The sequence below is a fragment of the Gracilinanus agilis genome, chromosome 1 (genome assembly GCF_016433145.1).
Source record: "Gracilinanus agilis isolate LMUSP501 chromosome 1, AgileGrace, whole genome shotgun sequence".
NCBI lineage: Eukaryota > Metazoa > Chordata > Mammalia > Didelphimorphia > Didelphidae > Gracilinanus > Gracilinanus agilis.
The window spans coordinates 269,589,711-269,617,423 of record NC_058130.1 but is presented as its reverse complement, the minus strand read 5'-3'; the positions used below and the strand labels follow the sequence as shown (position 1 = coordinate 269,617,423).

Sequence of the window (27,713 nt, the reverse complement as noted above, 5' to 3'; positions counted from 1 at the left end):
GAAGACTCATTTCCCTCAGTTAAAATTTGGTCTCAGATCCTTACTAGCTGTGTGAACCTGGGCAAGTCACTTAACCCTGTTAGCCTCTGTTTCCCCATTTGGAAAATGAACTAGAAAAGGAAATGGCAAACCCCCTCTGGGGTCACAGTTAAACACACCTCAACAATAACAAAAGCAACAACACCTACTTTGCGCTAGGCACTTTACAAATGTCATCATTAGGGGAGAATCCATAGGCAAATCCATCTGACTGGGTGACTCGGTTGAAGCAAGAAGAAACCTAGAATATTAGACTCAAAAAAAATGTTCATATCATCTAGTCCAATTCTTTCATTTTATTATTATTTTTTTTAAACCCTTACCTTCTGTCTTAGAATCAGTACTGTGCATTGGTTCTAAGGCAGAAAAGTGGTAAGGGCTAGGCAATGGGGGTGAAATGACTTGCCCAGGGTCACACAGCTAGTAAATGTCTGAGGCCAGATTTAAACTCAGGGCCTCCTATCTCTAGGGCTGGCTCTCAATCCACTGAGCCACCTACCTGTCCCCTCAACTCTCTCATTTTAAAGAAGTCAAAAAACTTATCCAAGATCACACTGCTAATTGAAGGCAAGGCCAAGTCTAGAGGTCAGACTCATAATTATCATCTAATCTTCTTCAGACACTTCTAACTGAAGTTCATAAATATTCACCCAGAAATCAAGAAAATGTATGCGAGCAACTATTATATTGTAGGCAGGATACATGAAACAGACATTTTAAATCATTCTGTGCTCATTTCATCCCCTCTTCCCCCCCCCCCATTACAGCAGATAAGGGGAGACATTTCTTTTGGAACATACCCTGAAGGGGAAAACATCAAAATTAAAAGCATAATGGAATTCACTAACGAGAGAAAGAACAGGGAAGTTTGTCTCCTGCAAAGCACAGATTTTTCTCTGGTCATGGTCAAAGCATAAACTCCAGCTTGTTCCAAGTAAAAGCCAAAACAGGATGATCAAAGCATCAGGTAAAAAAGTTAAGCCCCACGGGGCCTCAATTAGATTGCCTGCTCAAAAGAACACACAGCAGTAGTCAAAATGGCCCCATCATGTTGTGATGTAACAACAGAACTTGGCTCACCCACACACAGACTTTGCTAATCTGAAATGTTTTTCCATTTGCATGGATGCAAGAAGACATACCCGTCACCTCTCTTGTAGCCCACCAGTGCCAAAAAAGCTGTAAGATGTCTGTCTTAGGGCTGGCTATGGAACCAAATCCCTCTGCATGGCTAACTTGCTCATACAGGGATGAAAGCTGGAAACTGACTTGGTCTGGTCAGTCTCATATTATACATAACAAATTGAGCAGGAAGGGGATTTTAGAGATTATGGTTTGCAGCAGTTCTGCCACTGAAAACTTTTGAGTTGGAAAGACATAAATGGAATAGAAAAAAACCTGGTTTGGAGGAAGGAGTATCTTGGGAAGGTAGAATACAATCAAGATAATGGGAGAAGGGAGAGGAAAGGAGAGAGGGAAAGAGAGAGGGAGAGGGAGGGAGGGAGGGAGTGAGGGAGGGAGGGAGAGAGAGAAGAAGGGAAAGAGAGAGGAAGGGAGGGAAAGAGAGAGGAAGGGAGGGGGAAGAAGAGAGGGAGAGAGAGAGGAAGGAAGGAAGGAAGGAAGGAAGGAAGGAAGGAAGGAAGGAAGGAAGGAAGGAAGGAAGGAATTATTCATCATTTCAACTAAAATCATCTGAGATCCCATTCCCTCTGAGAGTAGAAAAAATACATAAAAATTTATAACTAATGGGAATGACCTAATTAAAAACACACATTGTCAGAAGCTGGTGGGTGCCCGATATACTGAAACATTCCCAATTCCAGAGGCAAGCACTGCATACGTGACACACACATGCCACCTCCTATTTATTAGCACACATCTTGTACCAGCTACCAAGGCACATGCTAAACAGATGTGTCACAGAAAAAGTAATCAGTACAATAGTAAAAGGGGAAAAAATGCATGCACACACATCTCTTATTGCAAGATGATGTGCTTGGCTGGCAGAGGGTGAGAGGAAATCATTTTGTTTTTGCAAAGTTGTTTTTTTTGCAAAGAAGCCCAGGAAGGGAAAGAGTTTTTTACTCTTTCCCTCTTTCTACAAAGGAAAGACATTGTCATGAAAAAGAAAATAAGAAAGATTTAGGGGACAACTAGATGGCTTAGTGGATTGAGAGCCAGCCCTAGAGATAGGAGGCCCTGAGTTTAAATCTGGTCTCTGACATTTACTAGCTGTGTGACCCTGGGCAAGTCACTTAACCCCCATTTCCTAGCACTTACCACTCTTGTGCCTTGTAACCATTACACAGTACTGATTCTAAAACTGAAGGCAAAGGTTTTAAAAAACAATGGAATATATTTGGAAATCAACATAATGAAGATATGCATATATATGATTTATTTATTAATAAGGAATTACATCTTTTAAAAAGATTAAAAAAGAAAACCTGATACAAGCTATCCAGAGTCTGATGACCTGGAGTCTCAAGTAGAATTAACCACATCCATCCCAATCTTTATAATGAAAATCTGGAAGAGTCAAAGGGACTGGAAAGCCCTAGAGCTAGAATAGTCTTCCAAGGCCCATCAAGTATAATACTTTCACTTTACAACTGAGCAAACTAAGGCACAGAGTCTGAAGATCTTTCCAAATATCAAAAGTCAAAGCCACTCACATAATCAATCACTGACTCACTCTTTCCCATGCATACTTCTGAAAGGATTCTATTAATCTATACCTGTCTAAAAAAAAATGCCTTCTTGCCTTGTCTTTCCTATAAGCTGTAAGTAAGAGGAGGGACTTCATCTAATTTTGTACCTCAAATGTCCCCCCAGGGTTATGGGATTATAGACCCATCATGGCAAAGAATTAGAAACTGAGGGGATGCCCATCAATTGGAAAATGGCTACATAAGTCTTGGTACACGATTGTGATGGAATACCATTGTGCCAAAAGAAATGATGACCAGGATGTTTTCTGAAAAACCTGCAAAGACTTCTATGAATTGATGCAAAATAAAGTGAGCAGAACCAGAACACTGTATACAATAAAAGCAATATTGTTTAATGATCAACTGTGAATGACTTAGCTATTCTCTACAATACAAAGATCCAAGACAATTCTGATGGACTTAAAAGGAAAAATGCCATTCATCTCCAGAGAAAGAATGAATGTAATCTGAAAACAGATCAAAATGTACTATCTTTTACTTTCCTTATTTTTTTCCCATGGGGTTAGGGTTGTTTTCATCTGTTTTCTTTTACAATAATGACTAATATTATATTTTGCTTTGCAGGACTGCACACTGCACATACATGTTGTTCGGTCATTTTTCACTTCTGTCTGAGACTTTGTGGCCCTATGTTAGGGGTTTTCTTGGCAAATATATTAGGGTAGTTTGCCATTTCTTTCTCTGGCTCATTTTTCAGATGAAGTAACTGAGGCAAACAAAGTTAAGGAACTTGCCCAGGATCACATAGCTAGTAAGTGTCTGAGATCAGATTTGAAATCAGAAGATAAGTTTTTCTGACTCCAGGCTGGGTCCTCTAGCTACTTCACCACCTAGCTGCACATATGTAACCTATATCAAATTGCTTGCCCTCTCACTGAGAGGGGAAAGGACAAAGGGAAGGGTATAATTTGGAACTCAAAAATTTTTTAAAGGATGTTAAAAATTGTTTTAGCACGTAATTGAAAAAAAATTTAAGATGAGGAGTGATTTCATTAAAAAAAAAAAAAAAAAAAAGAAAGAAAAGTGTGACCGTTTTGGAAGACAATGTGCAATAAAGCAGATAAAGTGACTAAGTGGTCCAAACCCTTTGAATCAATACCCAAATTATATTCCAAGGAAACCATTGATAAGAATAAAGTTTCCATATATGGCAAAATATTTATAGCAGCATTTTTCATGATAGCAAAGAACTGGGGAAAAAAAGTGGATGCCCATTGGAGAATGGCTAAACAAATATTGCTGCAAAATGATATGTAAGAAAAATATAGAAGAATGGAAATATCTTTCTGAACTGATAGAGTGATAGAAAGCGACATAAGCAGCACTAAGAAAACAATATAATTAATTACAACAAAGTAAATGAAAAGAATGACCACACACTAAGTGAATGAAACAAAAATATTAAGATCACGACTGATTTAAATGAAGAGCTAGACTGGAGACAACAACCCCAACCAGTCCCTTCATGGAGACAAAAAGACCACAAGTTTTTCACATTGCACATTTTCAGACCTTTTCAATTTATTGATCAGTTGTGCTGATTTTTTTCCTTTTTAAAAAACATTATTTACTATATGTGATGGCTCTCTAAGAAGTAAAGGGGAAAAGGTTGCTGGAGAATATCGGTGATGAAATCAATAAAAACTTATAAAAATATTTCTTTAAATGACCCTCCATTGAGTTCCCTATTGGCACAGACTGATAATGAGATAACCAAGAACTGAAGTTACCATCTTATAAAAATCCTAGAGGGGAAAGACAGGGATGTGAAAATCAAAAAAGAATTAATAAGCTTTTCCACTTCAGTCTACTTCACAAGTTGCTATTGCTTGTATTGCTCTTGTGGCTAACAGTTGGTTGGTTATTGTCCTTTGTACTCAAAGAGGACCAAAATGATATCACTGGTCATGATTTTCATTTTTAATTTAATCTTTCTTTTTGTCAAAACAATTTCTAATAATCATTATTTAACATGTTTCCTTGCATGTTTTCTTCTTCCTTCCCATCCCTCCCCAAAATGGCAGGTAATATGACATAGGTTATACATATATTATCATACAATGCATATTTCCAAATTCATCATGTTGTGAAAGAAAACACATACTGCTTATACTAGAGAAAAATTCATGGAGGAAATAAAGTGAAGAATGACATGCTTTAATCTGCATTCGGATTCCATTAGTTCTTTCTATGGTGGTGGATATCCTTTTTTGTCAGGAGTCCCTGGGGTTGTCCTGGATCCTTTCACTGCTGATAACAGTTAAGTTATTCACATTCATCACTATACATTATTGATTTTACTATATACAATGTTCTCTTGGTTCTGCTCACTTCACTTTGCATCATTTCATATCATTTTTTTCCAGGTCTTTTTTTTAAATGACTGTCCTGTTCATCATTTCTTATGGCACAATAGTATCCTATTATAATCATATACCAGAACTTGTTTAGCTATATCTGGTATATAATCATATACTAGAACTAGATGGACGACCATTCAATTTCCAGTTCTTTCCTGGTTGATGCCTTTTGACCTGATGTAGATTGGATTTAAGTGAGGCAGAACTGCAAAAGGCACTGTACTTTCTCTTCCAGAATCATCAAAGTCCAGTGCCAAGACAGAAGTTAAGATGCCTGATGATGGTCTGGGATGCTATGGATGGCCTTGACTTTTTTTGTGTGTCTAACTGAGCTCTAAAGACTCTACAGCATCTGCTTCTGCCAACTTCATGACAATTGGAACAAATTGTTCTCATCTGCCCTTCCGCCAGGGGAAGTGTTCACGTACCTAGGATAGACATCCCCCTAATTCACCAAAGGGTTTGAGGTCCAGTTAACCTTCAACCTTGTTTAGCCCTTCTTCCAAGATAGTGTTACCAGGATGTGGCTAATAAGAGCACAGTTAAATCATATGGGTAAATGATGAGTTTCACATCTCATCTCAGAAGAGCATCACAGGATCAGAGATTAGAGCTGTATGTAAGAGTCTACAGAGCCCTTCTGGCCCCAAATCCTCATTTTGCAGATGAGGGAACTGAGATATAAGGAGATGAGAAGATTTGCCCAAGGTCACATCCATCTGCTGTACTCTCATTTCCAAACTGCTCCTAAAAATACATAGAACCCATGAAATGGCCATGTTCTTCTATCTCCTATCACCGGTTCTGCCAAGCTTCACTTATTCACTGTGCCTGCTTTGGGTACCTTCCCTTGTTGCCCTCTATTGGTGTTAAGAGAAAAAACTCAGAGTATGAGTCCTGTATGCTCCTGCTTTCTATCTCACTTTCTACCTCATGTAATAGTAACCTAAACAAAACTGCCATTGCTATGCTATCCACCTCCTGAAAGGAACAGATATTTTTTGGGTAGGGACTTTGTGGGAATTTGTTTTGCTTGACTGTGCACATTTGTTGGAGGGATTTTGTTTTTCCTTGATGTCTCTCTTCCACCTCACAACCAAGATAAGGTTTGGGATAGGAGAAGAACACAATTTTTGCTCATTAAAAAATGAAATGTAATATTCAAAAACATTACCAGTGCTATTGGAAAAAGCTCTATGACTCTGCTCAGAATCCCTGTGACAGCTTAGAGAAAGTCCTCTTTCCATGGCCAACACTACTCTCCATGCATCTGATATTTCAAAATATGCTCCTTGGGAGGAGAGATTTTATTTTCACTTGTTGCTGTAATCCCAGCACCCAGGACAGTGCCTGGCACACAGCAGGTGCTTAAAAAGACCTTGCTGACTGACTAGTGAGACAAATTCCCATTTCTGTCTTACCTCACCAGTTATTTCATCAGAAAGCTCTTCATTGGGCACGTAACATTCTCAACATAAAACTATGACAGACATTCTACAAGCTACACAAAAACATGCCATAGGGGAGAGAGGGTTGGCTTGGGGTCAAGTTCCATTTCTGCCTTTGTGACTCTGGACAAACCACTTAACCACTCAGGGCTCTAGACATCTCTGTAATACTTTACATTGAAAAAGTAGCAGTTTGCATTGGCAAAGGGAGTTTCCTCACCTAGGAGTTCCTATACCTAATGAAATCACAGACTCAGTCCATCTTCATGGATCTGTATCCCCAGTGCTACTCATGACAAGGAGCTGCCTTTTCCCCTTCTTTGGTGTAGCAGGTGTCCCTATGAGGGCCCCACACGTAATCCCCAAAAACCTGTTGGACAGTTCAGGTCTCATTCCCCTTTTGTGTCTCTGAATTGAAGCCAAAGTTAAATCCTGGGTGAAAGCCAGAAAAAGCAAGCTGACTCTTTCTGCCACCCACCTGCCCACCATCAACGCCCTCTGCCCACACTCTCCCTTCCATCTTCTCCTTTCTGTTCCAAAAGACATTTAGACTAATGAACTAATGAGCAGGCTCATGGAAATGCTCAGAGTTAATTATCTTAATCCCTCCTTCACATAGTCCTGTATCCACAGAATCTATCGGCCTGTCACTTTAAATCCTCACTCGTTTTTTATTTTCAAAAAAATTTTTTTTTAATTAATGTCCTTTGTTCTTACATTGCCGTCATTTCTGGACCTAATAACCCCATTGTCTCTGGCTCGATCCCTCCCTTTTAACAAAGACAGACAGCAAAAGAAAAACTCAGTGCTTGAGTCTGACGATATAGGCAGCATTCTGCCAAGGTATCTTTTTTTTCCCTTGTGAGAAAGAGGCAGAGATTCATGCCCACTTCCTTTATTCAGGCACAGACATTTGTGGTGCTGGCTTTAAATCTACCCAGGAAATGCCTTTTAACCTTCTGACTTACAGGAAGAAGGGAGTTGGGGGTGTGGGGAAATATTGTTTAAAAAACAAACAAAAAAGTCTTTACATATATTATAGTTATCCTACCTTCCTTTTAATCATTTAAAGGAAGAATCTTCTTTCCACAAAGGATATAAGAACCTTTAAATTTCCAATGCCTACATAGCACAAAAGGGTATCATCCTGACCTTCCCCATCTCAATACGCTTCTGGCTTCCCCAGCTTCTTATACACTAAGGAAACATATAAATGCCTGTATTACCTATTAATCATAGATCCCAGATCTAAGGCTTAAAGACACTTCAGAGGTCATCTAGCCTAACTCCTTCACCTTACACTGGAAGAAAATGAGGACCAAGGAGTGTAAGTGATTTACCCACAATCCCACAGGTATCTAAAGAGGGGATCTGAACCCAGGATGTCTGCCTGCAGAGTCAATGTTCTTTCCTCTGCCTCCTGTCTATATCACGATACTGCTATGAGTTAAATGAGGTAACAATTTTGCAAACTTTAATGAAGAGTATACTAGTTAATTATTATTAGTCTAGCTCGGACTCAGCCTGGACTCTACACAGTCAGGGAAGCTACAAAAACAGGCATATTAAAAAGATTTGTCTCCCAAGGGAACCAGGAATACGGGAAGGATAGAGACAGTCAAAGATGCCTAGATCTGAACATCACAGCAAAATATGATTTAATTTAACTCACTAAACTCAATAAAACTCAATCAACTCAATAAAAATTTACTGAGACCTTACTGTGTGCCAGAAGCACAGGGCTAGGTACTAAGGATTCAAAGACAAAAACTAAGGTGTCAGAGGCATCTAGTATTGGCTCAGTGGAATGAGAGCCAAGCCTAGCAACAGGAGGTCCTGGGTTCAAATCTGACCTCAGATACTTCCTAGCTGTGTGACTCAGCCCCCATTGTCTAACTTTTGCTGCTCTTTTGCTTTGGAGCCAATGGACAGTATTGATTCTAAGTTGGAAGGTAAGGGTTAAAAAAAAAAAAGGTCAACTAAGGTATTGGGGGAGGCAGGGTAGAGATAGAACACATTCACAGATTAGGGAAAACATACCAAGTTGTTTCAGAGAAGGGACTTTTTCTCGTACCTAGTAAATGGGATGATCAAGGAAGGTCTAGGGAACTGGGGGCAGGAAGTAATGCTTTGAAGAAAGTCAGGGAGCCTATAAGGGGGGATTCTAGATAGAGGATGCAGACTATAGGAGGGCACAGATACAGGAGATGGGACACAGTGTGGGAGAAACAGCAAGGAGAACAGTCTGGCAGAGAGGAGAAGGCGTTTAGAGGAGGGAGGGAAGAAAAGAGGGTGTGTGTGTGTATGTGTGTGTATGTGTGTGGCTGTCTGTCTGTCTCCGTGTCTGTGTGTGGCTGGCTGTGTGTAAAGGCAGGTTGTTGTGATGAACTTTACAACTCTAATAGAAGAGTTTGTATTTTATCTTAGAAGCAGAAGAAAATCAGCAGTTTTTGGTTTGTTTTTGTTATAAACCCTCACCTTCTATCTTAGAATCCATGCTAAGTATTGATTCCAAGGTAGAAGAACAATAATGCCTAGGAAAGTGCAATTAGGTGACTTGCCCAGGGTTGCACAGCTAGGATATGTCTGAGGTCACTTTTTTTTTTAAACCATAACATCTGTCTTAAAATCAATACTCTGTATTGGTTCCAAGGTAGAAAAATGTTAAGGGCTAGGCAATGGGTGTTAAGTGACTTGCCCAGGGTCACATAGCTAGGAAGTATCTGAGGCCACATTTTTTTTAAACCATAACATCTGTCTTAGAATCAATACTCTGTATTGGTTCCAAGGTAGAAGAATGGTAAGAGCTAGGCAATGGGGATTAAGTGACTTGCCCAGGTCACACAACCAGGAAGTATCTGAGTCCCAATTTGAACCCAGGACTTCCCATTTCTAGGCCTGGCTCTCTATCCACGAAGCCACCTAACTGGCCTTTAGCAGAGTTTCTTAAGCAGATAACAGGTGCTATGTAGATGAAGGAATGGATGGGGGAGAGACTAGTGAAGCAGCAACAGCCTCTGGTAGGAGTTCAGGTCCTGAACCAAGATGGTAGCCTCTAAGAGGTGAGAAGGGGAGAGAAAAGAATGAGGTTGAAGTTGAAACAAGACTTGGCAACGGATTGAGTATAGGAGTGAGAGAGAGTGAAAAGGTGAAGATGACTTTGAGGTTTTAAATGTGAGTTGCTGCCAAGATGGTGGCACCCTTGACAAAATTTAAGAAGCCCAGAAAAAAGGGTAGGTGAGTGCCATGGGAAGCTGGAGGGAAAGTAATGGGTTCTACTTAGGACAGGTTAAGTTTGTGAAATCCAGGTGGAGATGTCCAACAGGCAGATGACATGAGACTCAGGAGGAAAGAATACTGTATACAGAGCTCTATCTATCATCTCAGCAAAGATAATAATTAAAGATAATTAAACCCAAGGAAGATGATGAGATCACCAAGGGAGAATAGAGTCAAGAGGGCCCAGGTCAGAGTCATAGGGCACACCCAAATAGAGGCTTCTAAACATGGAAGAAATCTGGAAGGAGCCCACAGATAGGTAGGAGAAGGAGAACCAGGACAGTAAAATGTCACAAAAAACTAAGGTGTGTCTAAGGAATGTTAAAAGCTGCAGACAGTAAAGAAACTGGATTTAACAGTTAGAAAACATTGTGAACCATGATTCCAGAGGACTAATGATGAAGAAAGGTGATACACTCATATATGCAGGCTCATATGGCCATATATATCTTTGGACAATGTGGGAATTCATTTTCTTTGACAATGTACATATGAGGAAGATGAATGACAAAGTAAATAATACTACCAGAGTAGGAATCCTTCTTCCCAAGGGGGCAGATATGTGGCTCAGTGGATAGAAAGCCAGACCTAGAGATGAGAGGTCCTCAGCTCAAATCTGGCCTCCACTATTTCCTAGCTGTGTGACCCTGGGCAAGTCACTTAACCCCCATTGCCTAGCCCTTACCGCTCTCCTACCTTGGAACCAATATACAATTTTTAAAAAAAAAGTGGCCTCAGCTACTTCCTAGCTATGTGACCCTGGGCAAGTCACTTAAACCCCATTAACAACCCTAACCCTTACTGCTCTTCTGCCTTGAAATCAACACACAGTATTGATTCTAAGACTGAAGACAAGGGTTTAAAAAAAAAAAAAGTCTTTCCTCTAACCCTGACCTGAAAGGCATTTCCTAGATGTTCAACCCTGTGCAAATCACTTAACTCCTCAGTCTCAGTTTCCTCATTTGGAAAATGAAAATAATGGCAAAAAAAGAAATTGTTGTGGAGATCAAACAAAATGACAACATATATAGCACTTTGTAAATCTTAGAAGTGCTATAGAGATGTGAGCTATTGTTACAAGGGCTTTCTTTTCAGTGGGGGGTTAGAGATTTGGAGGAGAGAGAAAATAGATTTTTATTCATTGGGGGAAAAAAATCTTTTTTTTTTTTTTTTAAAGAAAATATATTGAGGGCAGCTAGGTAAATAGAGAGCCAGCCCTGAAGACTAGAGGTCCTGGAATCAACTCTGGCCTTAGAAACTTCCTAACTTTGAGACCCTGGGCAAGTCACTGAACCACAATTGCCCCTTAGCCCATACCACTCTTCTAAGATAGAGGGTTAAAAAAAAAAGCATTTTGCAAGGAATTGAGAAGTGAGAGAAAGGAAGTGGGAGCAATGAGTAGAGGTAACTTTTTTCAGGGAGTTTAACTGTAGAAAGGGAACCTGCCATGAACTCTCTGACCCAGGGATGCTGGCATCTTCACTGTTTCACAAACAACACATTCCATCTCTAGGTTCCAGACATTTCTCCCCAAGCCTGGAATGCTCTCCCTCTTCATCTCCACCCACTGTCTTCTCTGGCTTCCTTCAAGCCCTAGCTAAGATCCCATCTTCTATGGGAAGCCTCCCCCAGACCTTCCTAATCCTACTGTATTCCTCTGTTAATTATTTCCTATTTATCCTATATATAGTTTGTTTGTACATATTTGTTTGCTTGTCATATCTCCAGTTAGATTATTGTTTTTTTAAGCCCTTATATTTTGCCTTAGTTTCAATTCTATGACAGAAGAGAGGCCAGGGTTAGGTAACCAGGTTGTCTAGGGTCACACAGGAAGTGTCTGAGGCCAGATTTGAACCTAGGTCCTCCTCACTCCAAGCCTGGCTCTCTATCTCCTGTGCTATCTAGGTGCTCCTCCCCAATCAGATTGGAAGCTCCTTGAGAGGAGGGACTGTCTTTTGCTTCTTTTTGCATCAACAGAGCCAAGTACAGTGCCTTGTACAAAGTAGGCACTTCATAAATATTTACTGACTGAGAAGAATAAGATGAAGGTTTGAGTGGGCAACAGGGTCAATCAAAGGGTGTTTGTTTTTTTTTTAAGGGTGGGAGAAATCTGAGAATGTTCAGCTATTCAGAAGAAGGAGCCAATTGATAGAGAAATTAAAAATCGTCAATAAAATGGGCCCCAAAAGGGTTAGTATCATTCCCCTCCCACTGCTAGGCCTGCCTAAGAAGGAAGAACAGCCCTCACTGAGTTAAATTCCCTTTTTTCTCATTTGGGATATATTTTCAAGAGTGTCCTACCACAACAAAATCAATTACAGTGTTCTCTCCTGTGGTAGTCACTTCTTTCTAGACAGACAGTTTTAGCCACAAATAACTGAACCGGTTTTGTTACAAGGGGCACCTCCCACTTGGTCACTGCTCCCACACATTCATACATACATACATATATATTTAGAGGCCAGTTCCAGGCAATCAAAACACAGGCAGGAGCAGCAGCCTTAGGAAGGAAGCCAGCCAACTCCCTCACTCTCCTTTCCACAAGGTATCTGTCTCAGCTCATCATGACTCTCAGGCTGATAAACCCATTACCATTAGGAAAGGAGAAAGTCAACAACCCCAGTTGCTAGCATCAGCTATAGTCTTGTTCCAGACCACTGACACCTCTAAGTTAGCTGTGACTCCAGACAAAAGGTAGTATGGAATAATTGTTAAAATAGAACCGGACTTGGGTAGCTAGGTAGCTCAGTGGTTAGAGAGCCAAGTCTGGAGTCTTTTTTGGAGGGGGAGGTCCTGGGTTCAAATCTGACCTCGGATACTTCCTAGCTATGTAATCCTGGGCAAGTCACTTAACTCCAATTGCCTAGCCCTTACCATTCTTCTGCCTTAGAAACAATATTTATTATCAATTCTAAGGCAGAAGGTGAGGGTTTTATTGTTTAAAAACAAAAACAAAAAAACAGGATTAAAAGAAAGGAAATCTAGACCATAATTCTAGCAATGCTAATAAACTAGTCCTGTTGCCCTGGAAGAGTCATTTAACAGCCAGGGAAATAATATCTGACCTTTCTGCTACCTAGGATTATTAAAAAGACCAGGTGAGATCATGGCTATGGAAATTCTTTAAAAAGAGCTAAACTGGGGGCAGCTGGGTAGCTCAGTGGATTGAGAGCCAGGCCTAGAGACGGGAGGTGCTAGGTTCAAATCCGGCCTCAGACACTTCCCAGCTGTGTGACCCTGGGCAGGTCACTTGACCCCCATTGCCTACCCTTACCACTCTTCCACCTATAAGTCAATACACAGAAATTAAGGGTTTAAAAAAAAAAAAGAGCTAAACTATCTTGAGCTCTTGCTCAGACTTAAAATACATGCCAGAAATCCTATACTAGACTATTCCCATCAATATCTATTTACATTCATGGGTTGAGAAGAGAGTTTCTTAGCTACCAAGCAATTTGGTCCATTCTTGCCACCATCCTATTTTTTAATATATTTTTAAAACCCTTACCTTCCATCCTGGAGTCAATACTGTGTATTGGCTCCAAGGCAGAAGAGTGGTGAGGGCTAGGCAATGGGGGTTAAGTGACTTGCCCAGGGACACACAGCTAGGAAGTGTCTGAGGTCAGATTTGGACTTAGGACCTCCCTTCTCTAGGCCTGGCTCTCAAATCACTGAGCCACCCAGCTGCCCCCTTCCTATTTCTTTTTTAAAAGTCATTATCTTTTGTCCTAGAATTAAGATAACCCCAGTTAGATTGTTGTTGTTGTTGTTTTTAATTTAAGCCCTTACTTTCTGTCTTAGTTTCAATTCTATGATAGAAATTCTACTGGCTCTAAGGCAGAAGAGTGTTAAGGGTTAGGCAATTGGGGGTTAGATTAAGTGATTTGCCCCAAGCCACAAAGCTAGGAACTGTCTGAGGTCACATTTGAATCCGGGACCTCCCTTCTTCAGGACTGGCTCTTTATCCCCTGAGCAATCTAGCTGGCCCTATTAAATTTTTTTTTTATTCAATTTAACCCCTGATTGAAATCTTTCAAGTCTTATATGGATGTAGATGTCTTCTGTTGGATTAGGGAAACTGGATCCCACACATCCAATCAATGCCTCAGCTATCCCAGAACTGTATTATCTTTAAATTTGAACATGACATCTATGCCTTCATTGAAGTAATTGAAAAAGCAGGGATAAATTTCTGAAGGTACAGACATCCCTCATGTTCAAATTGCTATGAATCTACCTCACTGTACTGTCATTGAGGCAACATTCCTCTATCTTGTCCAAAAAGAGACCATGAAAGGTTTTGTTGAAATACCCATGATAATTTCCTCAACTGTAAAGTGAACTAAAGAAAGAAATAGGAAACTATTCCAAATGGGATAAGGAATCAAGGCATGATTGAACAACAAAATTAATAATAAGTGACATTATGAATTATTAACAATCATAGCTAGCCTTTAAATATGGTCTTTAGGTTCAGAAAACTCTTTACAAATATCACCTCTTTTTGTCTTCACAACAACCCTGGAAGAAAGGTGCTATTATTATCCTCATTTTACAAATGAGGAAACTGAGGCAAATGTTAAGCAATTTCCCCAGGGTCACACAGGCAGTAAAGTGTCTTTGGCTAAATTTGAACTCAGGTCTTACTGACTCCAGGTCTGGAGTTCTATTCATTGTACCATCCTTATTTAGTGTTTTTGAATTTATAGAGAACTTTACAATATAGCATCATCTCACTGTCACCTTACAATAATTCTGTGTGGTGGGTATTACTGGTAGTGTTTCCATTTTCACCTGGGTCTGGACAAGTCAGCTTACTGATGGGAGCTGGAGAACCTTCTTCCTTGCTCCTCTTTTATCTAATTTAGGCAAATAGATTTAAAAAAAAAACAAAACTCTTATCTTCTGTCTTTCTGTCAATTCTAAGACAGAAGAGAGGCAAGAGCTAGGCAAAGGGGTTAAATGACTTGCCCAGGGTCACACAGCTAGGAAGTATCTGAGGCCAGATTTGAACTCCTACACATACACACACACACACACACACACACACACACACACACACACACACACACGCGCGCGCGCGCGCGCCCAACTCCACCGTGCTCTATCCACGGTGTCACTTAACTGCCCCCTATAAACTGTTTTTTTTCCTGTTCTTTCTAATCCGAAGTTCATTCTCCTTAAAATAAAAGGTCACAGATTTTGAGTTAAAAAGCAGCCTCAGAGACCGTCTAGTTTAACCTCCACCTGCATTATGCAGGTGAGGAAACTGGAGCTTATGGAAGTTCAATGATTTGTTCAAGGTTTCATGGGCAATGTCACAGATAGGATTTGCACCCTAAGTCTGATTCCAGAGTCAGACATACTATACCATCACAAAGAGAATTAAAACAAAGGGTTGACTAGCTTGACCTATTTATGGTTCCTTGTTATTATCCTTCCATACAACGGGATAGCAGCCCTTCTTTGATCTTCCTCTTGCCATTAACTTAGCTAAAAAAGTTCCTTTTGTCTTGTTCATTCCCCACCAATTCCACCTCATTCTCAGCTTCAGCTCTCTGGACACTCCTTCCTTTCTCCTTCTCTTCTTTACATCCAGCCCCCTCTCCTTCCTTCCCCCAATAAACATCAAAACCTTTTAGGGATGCCTATACTTTTCTAGCTCCCAATTCTTTAAAATACTTTTAAGTCTTTTCCAGAAATCTCCAGCCCCACCCAAGTCCCCAAACTCGGTCAAAGAAATAAGATCTCCCTCTCATCTACTCTCTTCGAGGCTCAGAAGGGAATCAGAAACGCTGAGTTTCCAAAGTTAAGGGAGAAAAAAGCCTTTGTCAGGCAGGTCTGGAGAATTGCCACTACTGTCTGGAGTTGGGTGTTTAATACTATAAACTTCACTTTCTCTGTGTGTCACAATTCCTTCTTTGGAAAGAGAACCAGAGAGAAAGGGGAAAAAAAGAGAGAAGCAAAGAGCAAGAGTCAAAAAAAAAGTAAGTTGGAGAGAAAGGGGAGAGCAAGAGGGGGAAGAAGGGAAGATGAGAGAAAGAGACACAGAAAGAGGGAGAAAGGGAAGGAGAAAAGGAGAGAGAGAGAGAGAGATAGGGTAAGAGAGAGAAAGAGGGAGAGGAAACAGAAAGAGAGAAAGGGAGAAAGAGAGGGAAAGATACACAGAAATGAGAATACACAGAAAAGAGACATGAGACAGAAACAGAGATTGATACAGGGATAGAAAGGGGGAAGAGAGAGAGGGAGAGGGTGAAGGAGAGAAAAAAGACATTGCAAGGTCTAAGATGAGAGACTGACAGTTATCCTTTTCCACCGGGAGAATGTTCCTTCCTTTAGGAAAGAGGCAAAGGGCTTCACATTGGGGAAGGGATTGGGAAGTCAGTCCCATCCCTGGTCATGTGTTCTTCTGTTGGCTCGAGTCTGAGGCTCATATTCTTAACATTTAATGTGGGAATAAAACTGAGCTCCCAGGCCCCTGGCCCTTCTTGGTCAGTATAGTCCTAAGAATCTGTGGGAAGCCCACAACCTCAGAGGTTGCCTAAGGCTCCTGAAGCTTTCTCAGGCATTCCTAGATTTGGACATGGCCTCTCTCTCCCCCACCACCCACCCCTCACCCCTCTCCAAACATTGGACGGATGCCTAATTGAGTCTTTATTTATTTCCACATTTTCCTAACTCTGTATAAAGACACAGCTGAGTGGGTGAGGTCTACAGATACTCCCAGGGCCCTGGGGAAAAAGGAAAGAGAGAAAAACATACTGAAGGGTCTGTTTCCAGTCCCCGAGTAACCCAGAGGATATTGGAAAATGTGCTGGGTTGGGGGGAGAAAGGAGGTAAGAGAAGAAGAGCAAGCAAGAGAGTTGCTCAGTGAGTTCTGTGAGTTTCAATGACTCCACAATAGCTGTAACAAAGGCATAATCCTAGCCACAACTAATGGAAAGCTGAGAACCAGAATTAGTTGCCCATTTGCTGCTCCTGTTAAATCTCCATCTTGTTCCTCTGAATACTCTGGAAAAAATTCATATGTGCCCTTTTTTGTCTTTACTCTCCTCTCCTCTGATACCTTCCAAGCACAGGGACTCTGATCCTTCCTTAAACCCATCAAGCTTTTCCTTCTACTCTTTTTTAAATCCTTACCTCCCATGTTGGAATCAATAATGTGCATCAGTCCCAAGTAAGAAGAGAGGCAAGGGCTAGGCAATGGGAGTTAAGTGACTTGCCCAGAGTCAAACAACTAGAAAGTGTTTGAGGACAAAATTGAATCCATGACTTCCCATCTCTAGGCCTGGCTCTCAATCCACTGAGCCACTTAGCTGCACCCATTAGTAGTAACAGATATCAATTTTTTTTAAGAGTTATGTTGTGAAAGAACCATGCTTAAAATTTTTTTGGATAATCTAAAAAATATATTAAAGGAGGAGCAGCTAGGTAACACAGTGGATAGACCATCAGGCCCGGAGGCTAGAGGACCTGGGTTCAAATGTAGCCTCAGATACTTCTGGATTCTGTGACCCTGGGCAAGTCACTCAGCTCCAATTGTCTCACCATTATTTGCTCTTCTGCCTTGGAATTGATGTCAATTCTAAGATGGTAGGATTTTTAAAATTAAATTAAAATTTTTAAAAATGTTTAAGCATTAAAGGAACTTTTATCCTCATTTCACTTTCCATAAGTGTGTTTTTTATATGCTGGGTTTTCTTAGGGTACATTAAATGTAAATAAAATTTTGAGGGAAGAGGAGGGCTAGAAATAATAGCCCAGTCTTTACTATAAAAGTCTGGCATATTCAGAGTTAAAAGAAGACATGAAACAAATCTGTTTTTTAAGATTCATAGTTGGCCATGATGGAAAATAAAATGTATGAATAAAACATTTTAAAAAAAGATTCCAACCTGAAAAGTGAAGCAGCAGCAAGGGAAGAGTGTATGAAAGATGGAGGTTAAATAAGGTGAGCTTTCATCTCCCTTCACTTACCTGGATGGTTGGATAAAGGAGTAAACTCCATTTGGATCATATACCCTCCCCAAGTGGCAGGCCAACCAAAAATGTCCACCTCTATCGATTTTATGTCAGGTCTCCAAGAGTTGTGAGGCAAGTACTTTTGAACCCTGGACAGCTAGGTGGCACAGTGGATAGAGCTTGAGCCTACAATCATGAAGACCAGAGTTCAAATCCAACCTCAGATACTTTCTAGCTTTGTGACCATGGGCAAGTCACTTAACCCTGAATGCTTCGGTTTCCTCATCTGTAAAATGAGCTAGAAAAAGAAATGAAAAATGACTCTAGTATCTTTGCCAAGAAAACTTGAGAGTCAATGAAGACTTAGACACAAATGAACAACCCTTTGAAACCTTGAAAATTAATTGGCAAAATAATTCTTTAAAATTAAAATAAAATATATTTACAAAAAATCCCCTTAAAAATTAGAAATGCAAGCTATTATTCTTAAAGCAATGACAAATGGAAGAAAGTCCTCCTTCTGGAATAAGGGAACCTGGCTTTGAATTCAAATTCTAACTCTGTAACTTTAGCAAAGGCTTCAGTTTTGTACTGAGAAATTGGCAGTGGGGAGAGGGGAATTTTGGATTAGACGATCTCAGAGGCTGCCTTCAGTGTCATGTCTCACTATCACTGAGGAGCAAAAAATCTCCCAGTAGAAATGCAAAAGAAAAACACATGACTTATCACTTGTATATATATGGGTGTGTAATTTGGGGTTTTGGCTTTAAAAGATTGCTTTATACCAAAAATGAATAATATGGAACTAGGTATCAAGTGATAACATTTGAACAACCCAGTGGAATTGCTTGCTGGCTCTGGGAGGGGGGAAGGAAAGAAAATGAATCATGTAAACACAGAAAAATATTTTTAAAATAAAATTTAATTTAATTTTTAAAATCTCCCATTACAGGGATGAGTCTTCAACTGTTGTTCCTATTGAATAATATCCAATTCCTTAGTTTAACCTTTAAAGCCTACTTTTCCAGCTTTATTTCACACAATCTCTGTAGAGTCTATCCAAAATGAACTGCTACCATTCAGGTTCTGTGCTTTCCCAACTTTACAATTACCCCTACCAATTTCTCATGCCAAAAGTAAGACCTCTTCCATTTGCTGAGCAACATTATCCATCTTTCCAGACCAAACTCAAATGTCTGGTCTTCTATGATGTCCCCCAGTCAAAAAAAATGTCCTTTCTTCCCTTAGATCTTGAATAACAATTTGCTTGCACATTTAGACAGGGAATTTCTTTGTATCCCTAACATGTAGCCAGTGCCTAGCACATGGTAGGCACTTTATTAAATGCTTATTTTATATATATATATATATTTTTTTTTTTCCCCCCCAATTACTATAAACACAATTTTTTAACATTTTTTTAAAATTCTGAGTTGCAAATTCTCTGCCTCCCTCCTGAGATGGCAAACAATTTGATACAGGTTATATACATGTGCAGTCATGCAAAATATATTGGAAATGTTTTCCCATATTAGTCATTTCCATGTATTTCTGAGTTCATCCTTTTATTTTGTTGTTCAGTCATTTTCAGTTGTGTCAGCTCTTCTTGGGGTTTTCTTGGCAGAGATTGTAGAGTGGTTTGCCATTTGGGTTTTTTTTAATTAAAAAAAATTTTTTTAACCCTTACCTTCTGTCTTAGAGTCAATACTGTGTATTGGCTCCAAGGCAGAAGAGTAGTAAGGGCTAGGCAATGGGGGATTAAGTGAGTTGCCCAGGGTCACACAGTTAGGAAGTGTCTGATACCAGATTTGAACCTAGGACCTCCCGTCTCTAGGCCTGGCTCTCAATCCACTGAGCTACCCAACTGCCCCCCATTTGGGTTTTTTTTGAGAGATACTGGAATGGTTTGCCATTTCCTTCTCCAGCTCATTTTATTTTACAGATGAGGAAACTGAGGTAAACAAAAGTAAGTGAGTTGCCCAGGGTACACAGTAAATGTCTGAGACTGTATTTGAACTCAGGAAAAGGAATTTTCCTGACTCCAGGGTCTAGCATTCTATCTACTATGCCATCTAGCTGCCCCTGTTCTTATGGCTCAAAAATATACCATTACATTTATGTTTAGCCATTTCCAAATGATGGACATTTCTGGTTCTTTGAAACCTGGATGGTGACTGAGGCCAACTTCTATCTTCTAAAATGTTGAACTCTCCTTGGCACTGGATACCACACTAAGATCTCAAGTCAGAATTCTAAAACCTGGTCTATGCCTCCTACTACTTTGCAGATGAGAAAACTGAAAACCAAAGAAGCCCCATAACTTTCCCAAAGTCAAGTCAGATTCCATAGCTCCTAATTCCCAAGTTCAATCTTTTAAAAAAATAATAATTTTGCTATACCTTGCTATTTAGTAACCAAAAGGAAAAAGACTATTATATTCAAAAGGGAGGGGGCAGCGATAGAGCTAGTTCTCACCCACCACAACAACTGACCACACTGAATCATAGCAATGTTGCTGTGAAAGTAGCTGGACTTGGGCTATCTTCTGTCCCTTCCCTCCCCTCCTTTTCTGGCACCAGATCCCCTTTCTGTGGGTTTTTCTGTGTGGGTATATCTAGTGAGCTAAATATCTTGGTAATAGCTGGGAAAGAATCCAAGAGCATTCCATACCAATGACCTTTCAAAATGTAATGGAGGATGCAGAGGGCAGGGGCTGGGTCAAAGGACCTTACCTTCTGACCAAAACAACTAGCATCCTTGAGAGAGGTATTCCTATCTTAGGTATTCCTATCTCCATGTCCATATACAATCTCTTAAATGGTGTCATTCTCATATCCATTCTCTCATTCTCTCACTCTCTCTCTCTCCTCTTAATTCTACCCCCTTCCTCTCTCCCTCTGTCTCTCTTTCCTATTTCTAAATTCAGAGAAGGGGAAAAGATTTGGTCACAAAGAATGCTACCCATGTGTTTTCAATTTTACATAGACTAGCTCAAACATGGTCAACTCCCAATTATTCAGGTGTAGATGATCCTTGTCCTTTGTGTCTTCCATTTCCTTCTTTACCTGCTCTTTGGCCAAGTGAATGCTCTTAGGCACATCTCAGAGGGTACTGTTGTGAGGAAGATTAGGTAGTAATTAAGGTTCATCTAGCAGGCTGGAGCTGGAGAATTCTAAGATGGAAAGAAGGAGCAGGAAGGAGTGCCTTGTGCCCTGAGAGAGAGACTCCATTAGTGGTGGGCAAACTGTGGTCAGCCCAGGGAGATCTTAGACCCTGCTTCCTGATTTCCTTGGGATCCTGAGTGGAGGTGGATTTCCAGCAAGAGGAGAAGACCTACAGAGCAGAACCAAGCAGAGGAGGAGTTTGAGACCTGGTGGACAGCACCTCAAGTTCACTCACTCTTCTTCGTATCTTGGACCACCTAGGATTTTGGCATCCTGTGAACCTCTTTGGAAAACTGTGAGAACCCTCAAAACTACCCCTCTAATCCATAGCTGTCCTGTTCAAGTCTGGCTGGCACCAGGCTTGAATCAGCTCCTAGACTGCACTGCTTCTTGGGCCCTGCCTCTTAGATCATTTAGATAAGAGTAGAATAAGTCTCCCTTTGCCCTGTGGTTTTATCCTTTAGGTTCTAAGTATAGAAATCCTTTTCCCACCTTTATTTTAGTTAAATATAATTAAACTTGTTATAACCTTTACCTTGCCTATTGGATTCAAAGCCTCTGGCCCAGGGGTGGCAGTTGGTCAACAGTTCCTTTGTCAGTTAGGAGCAGCTTAGCTGCTCTGGTCTCCCAACCTGGTCTAGTCTCTCCTAAACCCCAGTGTGTGTACCCATAATCATTTGGACTTATTATAACATCCCTGGTGTCTCCATTATTTTTTATCATTTCTACAATACTTAAGGATAAGGCCTAGAGAGCAAACCTGCTCTAGTGTATTCCTGGTTGGTGATTCTGGTTTTCCAAAGGAGGAATTATTTCTGTAGGTTTCTAATTGGTCAAGCTATGGCTATTTCTTAAAGCCAAACATAAATGAGTATTGGATGTAAGGGTCATCACTTAAAAAAAAAATCTAGCCTGGGGAATGGGGTTAGTGTATTGAAAACACCATTGGGTTGGAAGAGAGAGGACCTAGGTTTTAGACCCACTTCTGACATTAACTAGTTCTGTGATTCTGGGCAAGGAATTTCTGCTCTTTAGGCTTTAATTTGCTCCTCTATAAAATCAAGAGTTTGAACTAGGTTTTTGAAGTCTTTTCAGCTCTGATGTTCCATGATTCTGTGGTCTGGAGATCCAGTATCAGGTCAGTCTTGGCTATGTTCAAAATCTTAGATATTTTCTCATGGTAGCCAATGCCTTTCTGGTCTCATAGAAAGAGTCACTGTGAACAAGTATTTGTTGTACACATAAAGCAAATAGTGCCCAGAATAATGTGGCAGCAGGAGATAAGGGCAGGGTAGGAATTACTGATGTCTATTCCTCTAAGGCAGCCTCACCACCAGCTATGGAAGGTGCACCTTCCTTGCTAGTAGGAGGCACCCTAACTGGGCCTGATCTACCAAGTGCCCTTATTCAAGCAAAAAAAGATCAACTAAAACTGCTCCCATACCATTCTGCTAGGCCATACTCATTAGTCTTAAGGCTTCTACCCAAAAGAATTTAGAATCCAAAATACCTGAGAAGCTAGTCCTTTTCTCTGAAAAAGATGCATTAGAAACATCATACATTGTCAATATAATTGGATAGGTTTATACAACAGAAAACCCCCAAATAGATCCAATAACCACTTAGAACAGCAAAGGAGGGGGCAGTATGGAAAGAAAGTAGAAGGGCACTAACACCAAGAAAGATAATTTACCTGCTGATACCAAAAACTGAAGTAGATATTGCTTAATCGATCAATAGATATTAAATATTTACCGTGAGCTAAGCATTGAAGGAGAAGGAGAGTTTACATTAAGCCTCAACTCTTGCTCTCATAGAATTTATAGCTTTTTTTGAACTGTCCTATTTCTTTTGAGGGCACCAACCTTGGCTTGTTGTTGTTTAGTCATTCTGACTTTTTGTTTCTTGCCAAAGAGAATGGAATGGTTTGCCATTTTCTTCTCCAGCTCATTTACAGATGAGGAAACCAAGATCAACAGGGTTAAGTGACTTACCCAGGGTCACATAGCTAGTAAGGGTTTGAGGCCAGATTTGAACTTAGGAAAATGAGTTTTCCTGACTCCAGGACTAACATTCTATCCACTGTGCCACTTAGGTGCCTTACCTTGGAGTCATCCTCAATTCTTCCCTCTCCTCTAATCCCTTATATTTCATCAGTTGCAAAGTCCTGTTGATTCTGTCTCAGTAATCTCAAATCCATCCTTTTCCCTTCACTCACGTGGTCTGTTACCCTCTTTCAAATTCTAATCACCTCTCATCTGGCCCAAGATGTTGGTCTCTGCCTCTAGACATCTCACCTTTCCACTTTGTCCTTCACACAGTTGCCAGATTGATATCCTTAAATCAATAAGCATTTACTGAGAGTCTACTATGTAGCAGGCACTGCTCTTAAACACAAAAACCCAAACAGTTCCTTCTTCCAAGGAGACTTCTATCCAGGGAAGCAGCATTTGCCTATAAATAAATACAAATTAATGAAAGGTTATTTGGATGTGGAGGAAAGCACCAACATATGGGAAGATTAGAAAAGGCCTCCTGCAAAATGGTGCCATTGGAATTAAGAGTCTTGAAGGAAACTCTGGATTTCAAGAAGCAGGGCATTCCAGGCATGGGAAACAGGTAGTGAAAAAGTAACAAAGATCAAGGAATAACATTTGTGGAGAGCAGAAAGTAGACCAGTCTGGTTACATTGTAGTATTAGTGAAAGGATGAAATATGGAACAAGCCAGGCTGCAAAGAGCTTTAAATACCAAAATATCCTCATATGGGCATTTTGTTTATTTTAAAGATAAATTTATGGGGCAGCTAGGTGACTCGGTGGATAGACAACCAAGTCTGAAGACAGGAGGTTCTGGGTTCAAATCTTATCTCAGACACTTCCTAGCTATGTGACCTTGGGCAAGTCACTTAACCCCAATTAGAACCAATATATAGTATTGATTTTAATCTAATCTCCCCATATATTAGTGACTTCTTCCACATCCAAATAACCTTTCATTTGTTTGTATTTATTTATATGTGCATGCTGTTTCCCTGAACAGAAAGGCTTTGGGTAAGTTAAGGGCGTAAAAATAAATAAATCAATCTGTGTTGGTATCTTTTGTTTTCATATTACCTCCATTTCATCAAGTATATCCTTCTCTTGCCCCCACTCAAAGAGCCATCCCTTTCTGGCAAGGAACAAGAAAGAGAGGGAAAATACAATGCTAAAAAACTAACTAATATATCAGAAAAGTGTGACATTATTTGCCCTGTTCCCTACCCAGAGTCCCTCTTCACCCTCCAAACCTCCAAAGAGGTAGAAAGAGATATGCCTTCTTACTATCTCTCCTTTGTACTGTTAAGGGTTAAATTAGGAGTTTTGACAAAATAAGATAACAGCTTTTAATAATTTAACTTTTAATGAGAATATAGTAGAGTTGTAAATTAATATTCTCGCTTTAGGCCAGAGAAAAAGAAGACTTCTAGCAGCTTTTAACAATTAACAATTTAGTTTAATTAAATATAAATAGTAAAATGAATATAGTAAAGGAGAGAAATTTAGGAAAGAAGTAGAGAAAGAAAATTTCCTAATGTCTATACTAGTTATCCTATAACTATCTATAACTACCTAAAACTGCCTCTATCTATCTATAACTGCCATTAAAGAAAGTCCAGCTGATCACCCTTCAGCTCAGCTCACCAAACAGATTAAGTCAACTTCCCTGCAATTGCCCGCCCTAACTCTCAGCAGCTGACCCCAAACTGCCAACCTCAACTGTCAGCAACTGACAGCCTTTTATACCTTTTTCTCCCTCACTTCCTGTCTATGGTTCCTCCTTCCTGTCTCTATGGGTTGGTTAATCCCTACACATCTCTATGTAAGAGGGCCTCCAGATCCCCCAATAAATTAAAAAAGGAATAAGGAATTCCTTTTTACAGTACTCAAGCTTGGTCACTACAGTGTCATAATACTGAGTTTTGATTGCTTTGCTGTTGTTCTTTCTTATAATGTGGTTGTAGCCATTGTACATCATTCAATCGTTTTCAGTCCTATCAGGCTTGAGAAGTTGTTTCAGTCCCTTGGACAACAAGAAGATCAAATCAGTCCATACTTAAAAGAAATTAATTCAGACTATTCAGTGGAAGGACATATACTGGTGGGAGTAACTGAAGGCAAAAAGAGGTGGAAACAGGAGAGGATGAGATGGATAGATGGTGTCTTGGAAATAACAAACATAAACTTGGATAGACTTCAAAAGATGGTGGAGGACAGAAGGTCCTGGAATGCTATGATCCATGGGGTCCCAGAAGACTCAGACCAGAGTCCTCAGATTCCTCAGAAATAACTAGACAAATCATTGAATGTATACCATTTCCTGGTTCTGTTAATTTCATTTATATCAATTTACTTAAGTCTTTCCAGGATCTTCCACATTTATCATATTCCTCATTTCTTGAAGTGTTACATTTCATTCACATACTACAATCTGGTTTGCTACATTATGTAATTTTAAAAAAGAAACTGACTCAGACACTTCCTAGGTGGGTGACCATGGGCAAGTCATTTAACCTCCACTGCCTGGCCCCTTACCACTCTTCTGAGTTGGAACCAAAGCACAGTAAAGACAGTAAGTAAGGGCTTTAAACAAATAAATAAGCAAGCAAGCAAGCAAATGAATGAATGAGAAACTGAGATCTTTTGTGAAATGCACCATAAGGCAATAAATTATCTTTGTGATCACTCGGGAGTCTTCATTCTTCATCATTCTTCATTATGATACAGGAATGCCTTTAGGTGAGAAGGTAGTCTAAAGGTACATGAGGCCAAGTTATTTAACCTGTTTGCCTCAGTTTCTTCAACTGTGAAATAGGGACAAAAATAGCTCCTCCCTCAAAGGATCAGTGTAAAGCTCAAATGAGATAACATTTTATAAAGTGCCTGTTGTATAGTAGGCACTGAATAAATGCTTATTCCCTTCCACTCTTCCCTAAGGGAGGCCAATTTTTTTAAACCTTTTTCAAATATCTCATTATCAAAATGTAACACAATTAAAAAACAATTTTCACAGTGCAGAATTAGCTTGCAGAGGTAACCTTTAAAACAAAAGAAAGCAGTGGAAGGCTCCAAAAATAGCAAGCAACCTTGGGGTGCTCATGATGAGGGCATGGAGGGGAGGAGGGGAAAGGATAAATAAATCCTGAGCTCCGTTTGGGAAAAAAAATTGTAATTTGGAAACAGGCCTTTATCATTAAATCATTGTGCTCTAATAGCAAGGCACACTAAAGCATACTTTGAATCATCAAAATAAGGATTACCTTTTTTTCTCCCCCCAAAACAACTGGCCAATTTCAGAAATTTAATGCCTACCGGTACTGAACAAGATCAAAATATCACTCCCCTGCTCAAGGAGCTCTGGGAGTTCCCTGCAGCTTCCAGGATCAAATAAAAACTCCCATCTGTCTTTTAATATCCTTCACACTCTTAGTCCAGCATATCTTTCCAGGCTCTGTTACACACTAATCTCCTTCCCCGACTCCAGGGTCTGGCCAAACTGCCGTACTTGCCATTCCTCATCCCCAATATCTCCCCTCACCACCACCTCTCAGGATCCCTAACTTTGGAAATCCAGTTCAAGTGCTACTTTTGACATTAGTTCTTATCCTATTCCCCACTAGCTAATCCTTACCCTTCCCAAATGACTTTGTATCAAACCTGTGTATACTTTTTGTATTTACTTTACTGGGGACATTTTTTTGTCTTCTCCTCTTGGCCTCTACCACAACCACCTTTAAAATCTAAGCTCTCTTAGCTGTGTGTCCCTGGGTAAGTCACTTAATTCTGTTTGCCTAGCCCTTGTCCTTTTGTCTTAAGAGTAGTTACTAAATCAGAAAGTGGGGGTTTAAAAAACAACAGGGAAAAGATGTAAACTCCTTGAGGGCAGGGACCATTTGCTTTTTGTCTTTCTCTTCTCACCTACTGGCACATAGGATATTCTTAATGAATGCTTGTTAAATCAATGAGTGAACTGCTTTGGCTAAAAAACACCAGAACTTTGATAGTTGATACTCTGATGAGAAATCTCCTCACATTTAGCTAGACTGGTCATCAGGCAGCAAACATACAATCTGTGCCATTTCTGACTTTCCAGTTTGGGAGGACTAGCCAGATCTTATTCTCAAAGGTCTCTATTCCAAGAAGCCAGGCGGTCACTTCTATACCATGAGGAGGGATTAGAAGAGTTTTATTGGATGATTATACACATATATACACATATATCTTGTCATTTCATTGATTTAAGAATACTCTCTGACACTGAAACCTTCTCAGCGCAGATTGGCATCTTCTTTCCAGCTTAGAGAGTTGCCAGGGTTACTTAAAGGATATGCCCAGGATTTCAGCCTACATGCATGTCAAAGATGAACTGGGTCTTCCTGACTCTGAGGTCAGCTCTCTCTCATTTTGCACTGTGCTGCCTTGTATGAATGCATACACACACGTTATATATGTGTAACTATAACTACCCACAGTGCATGTGAAGGACACAACTGACCTCACTGCAGTTAGAAGTCAGACTCCAGCTCTCTGAATTCCCAGGTCACAACTTTTTCTACTTATCTACATTTCCTCCCCCAACCAGTTTCAAAAGCTGCTAATGCTCCACCTCAGTGCCTGGTAAGATTCGGGATAAGACACCACAACAAGGAAACTAGCTTGTAATGGAATTTGGAGCAAATCATTAAACAATG

The 27,713-nt window shown here is 40.1% G+C and overlaps 1 protein-coding gene across 2 annotated transcripts in view; it reads right to left on the bottom strand.

Annotated features, from left to right (window-relative positions):
• Positions 1-27,713, bottom strand: part of LOC123235499 (myosin phosphatase Rho interacting protein) — a 243,059-nt gene that overhangs the window by 129,095 nt on the left and 86,251 nt on the right. For both annotated transcript variants that reach the window (XM_044661644.1, XM_044661652.1), the window contains exons 4-5: positions 16,219-16,251; positions 8,442-8,456 (exon numbers count right to left, since the gene is read on the bottom strand). In XM_044661644.1, the coding sequence (XP_044517579.1) occupies positions 8,442-8,456; positions 16,219-16,251 (48 nt within the window). The remainder of the gene's footprint in view (positions 1-8,441; positions 8,457-16,218; positions 16,252-27,713) is intronic.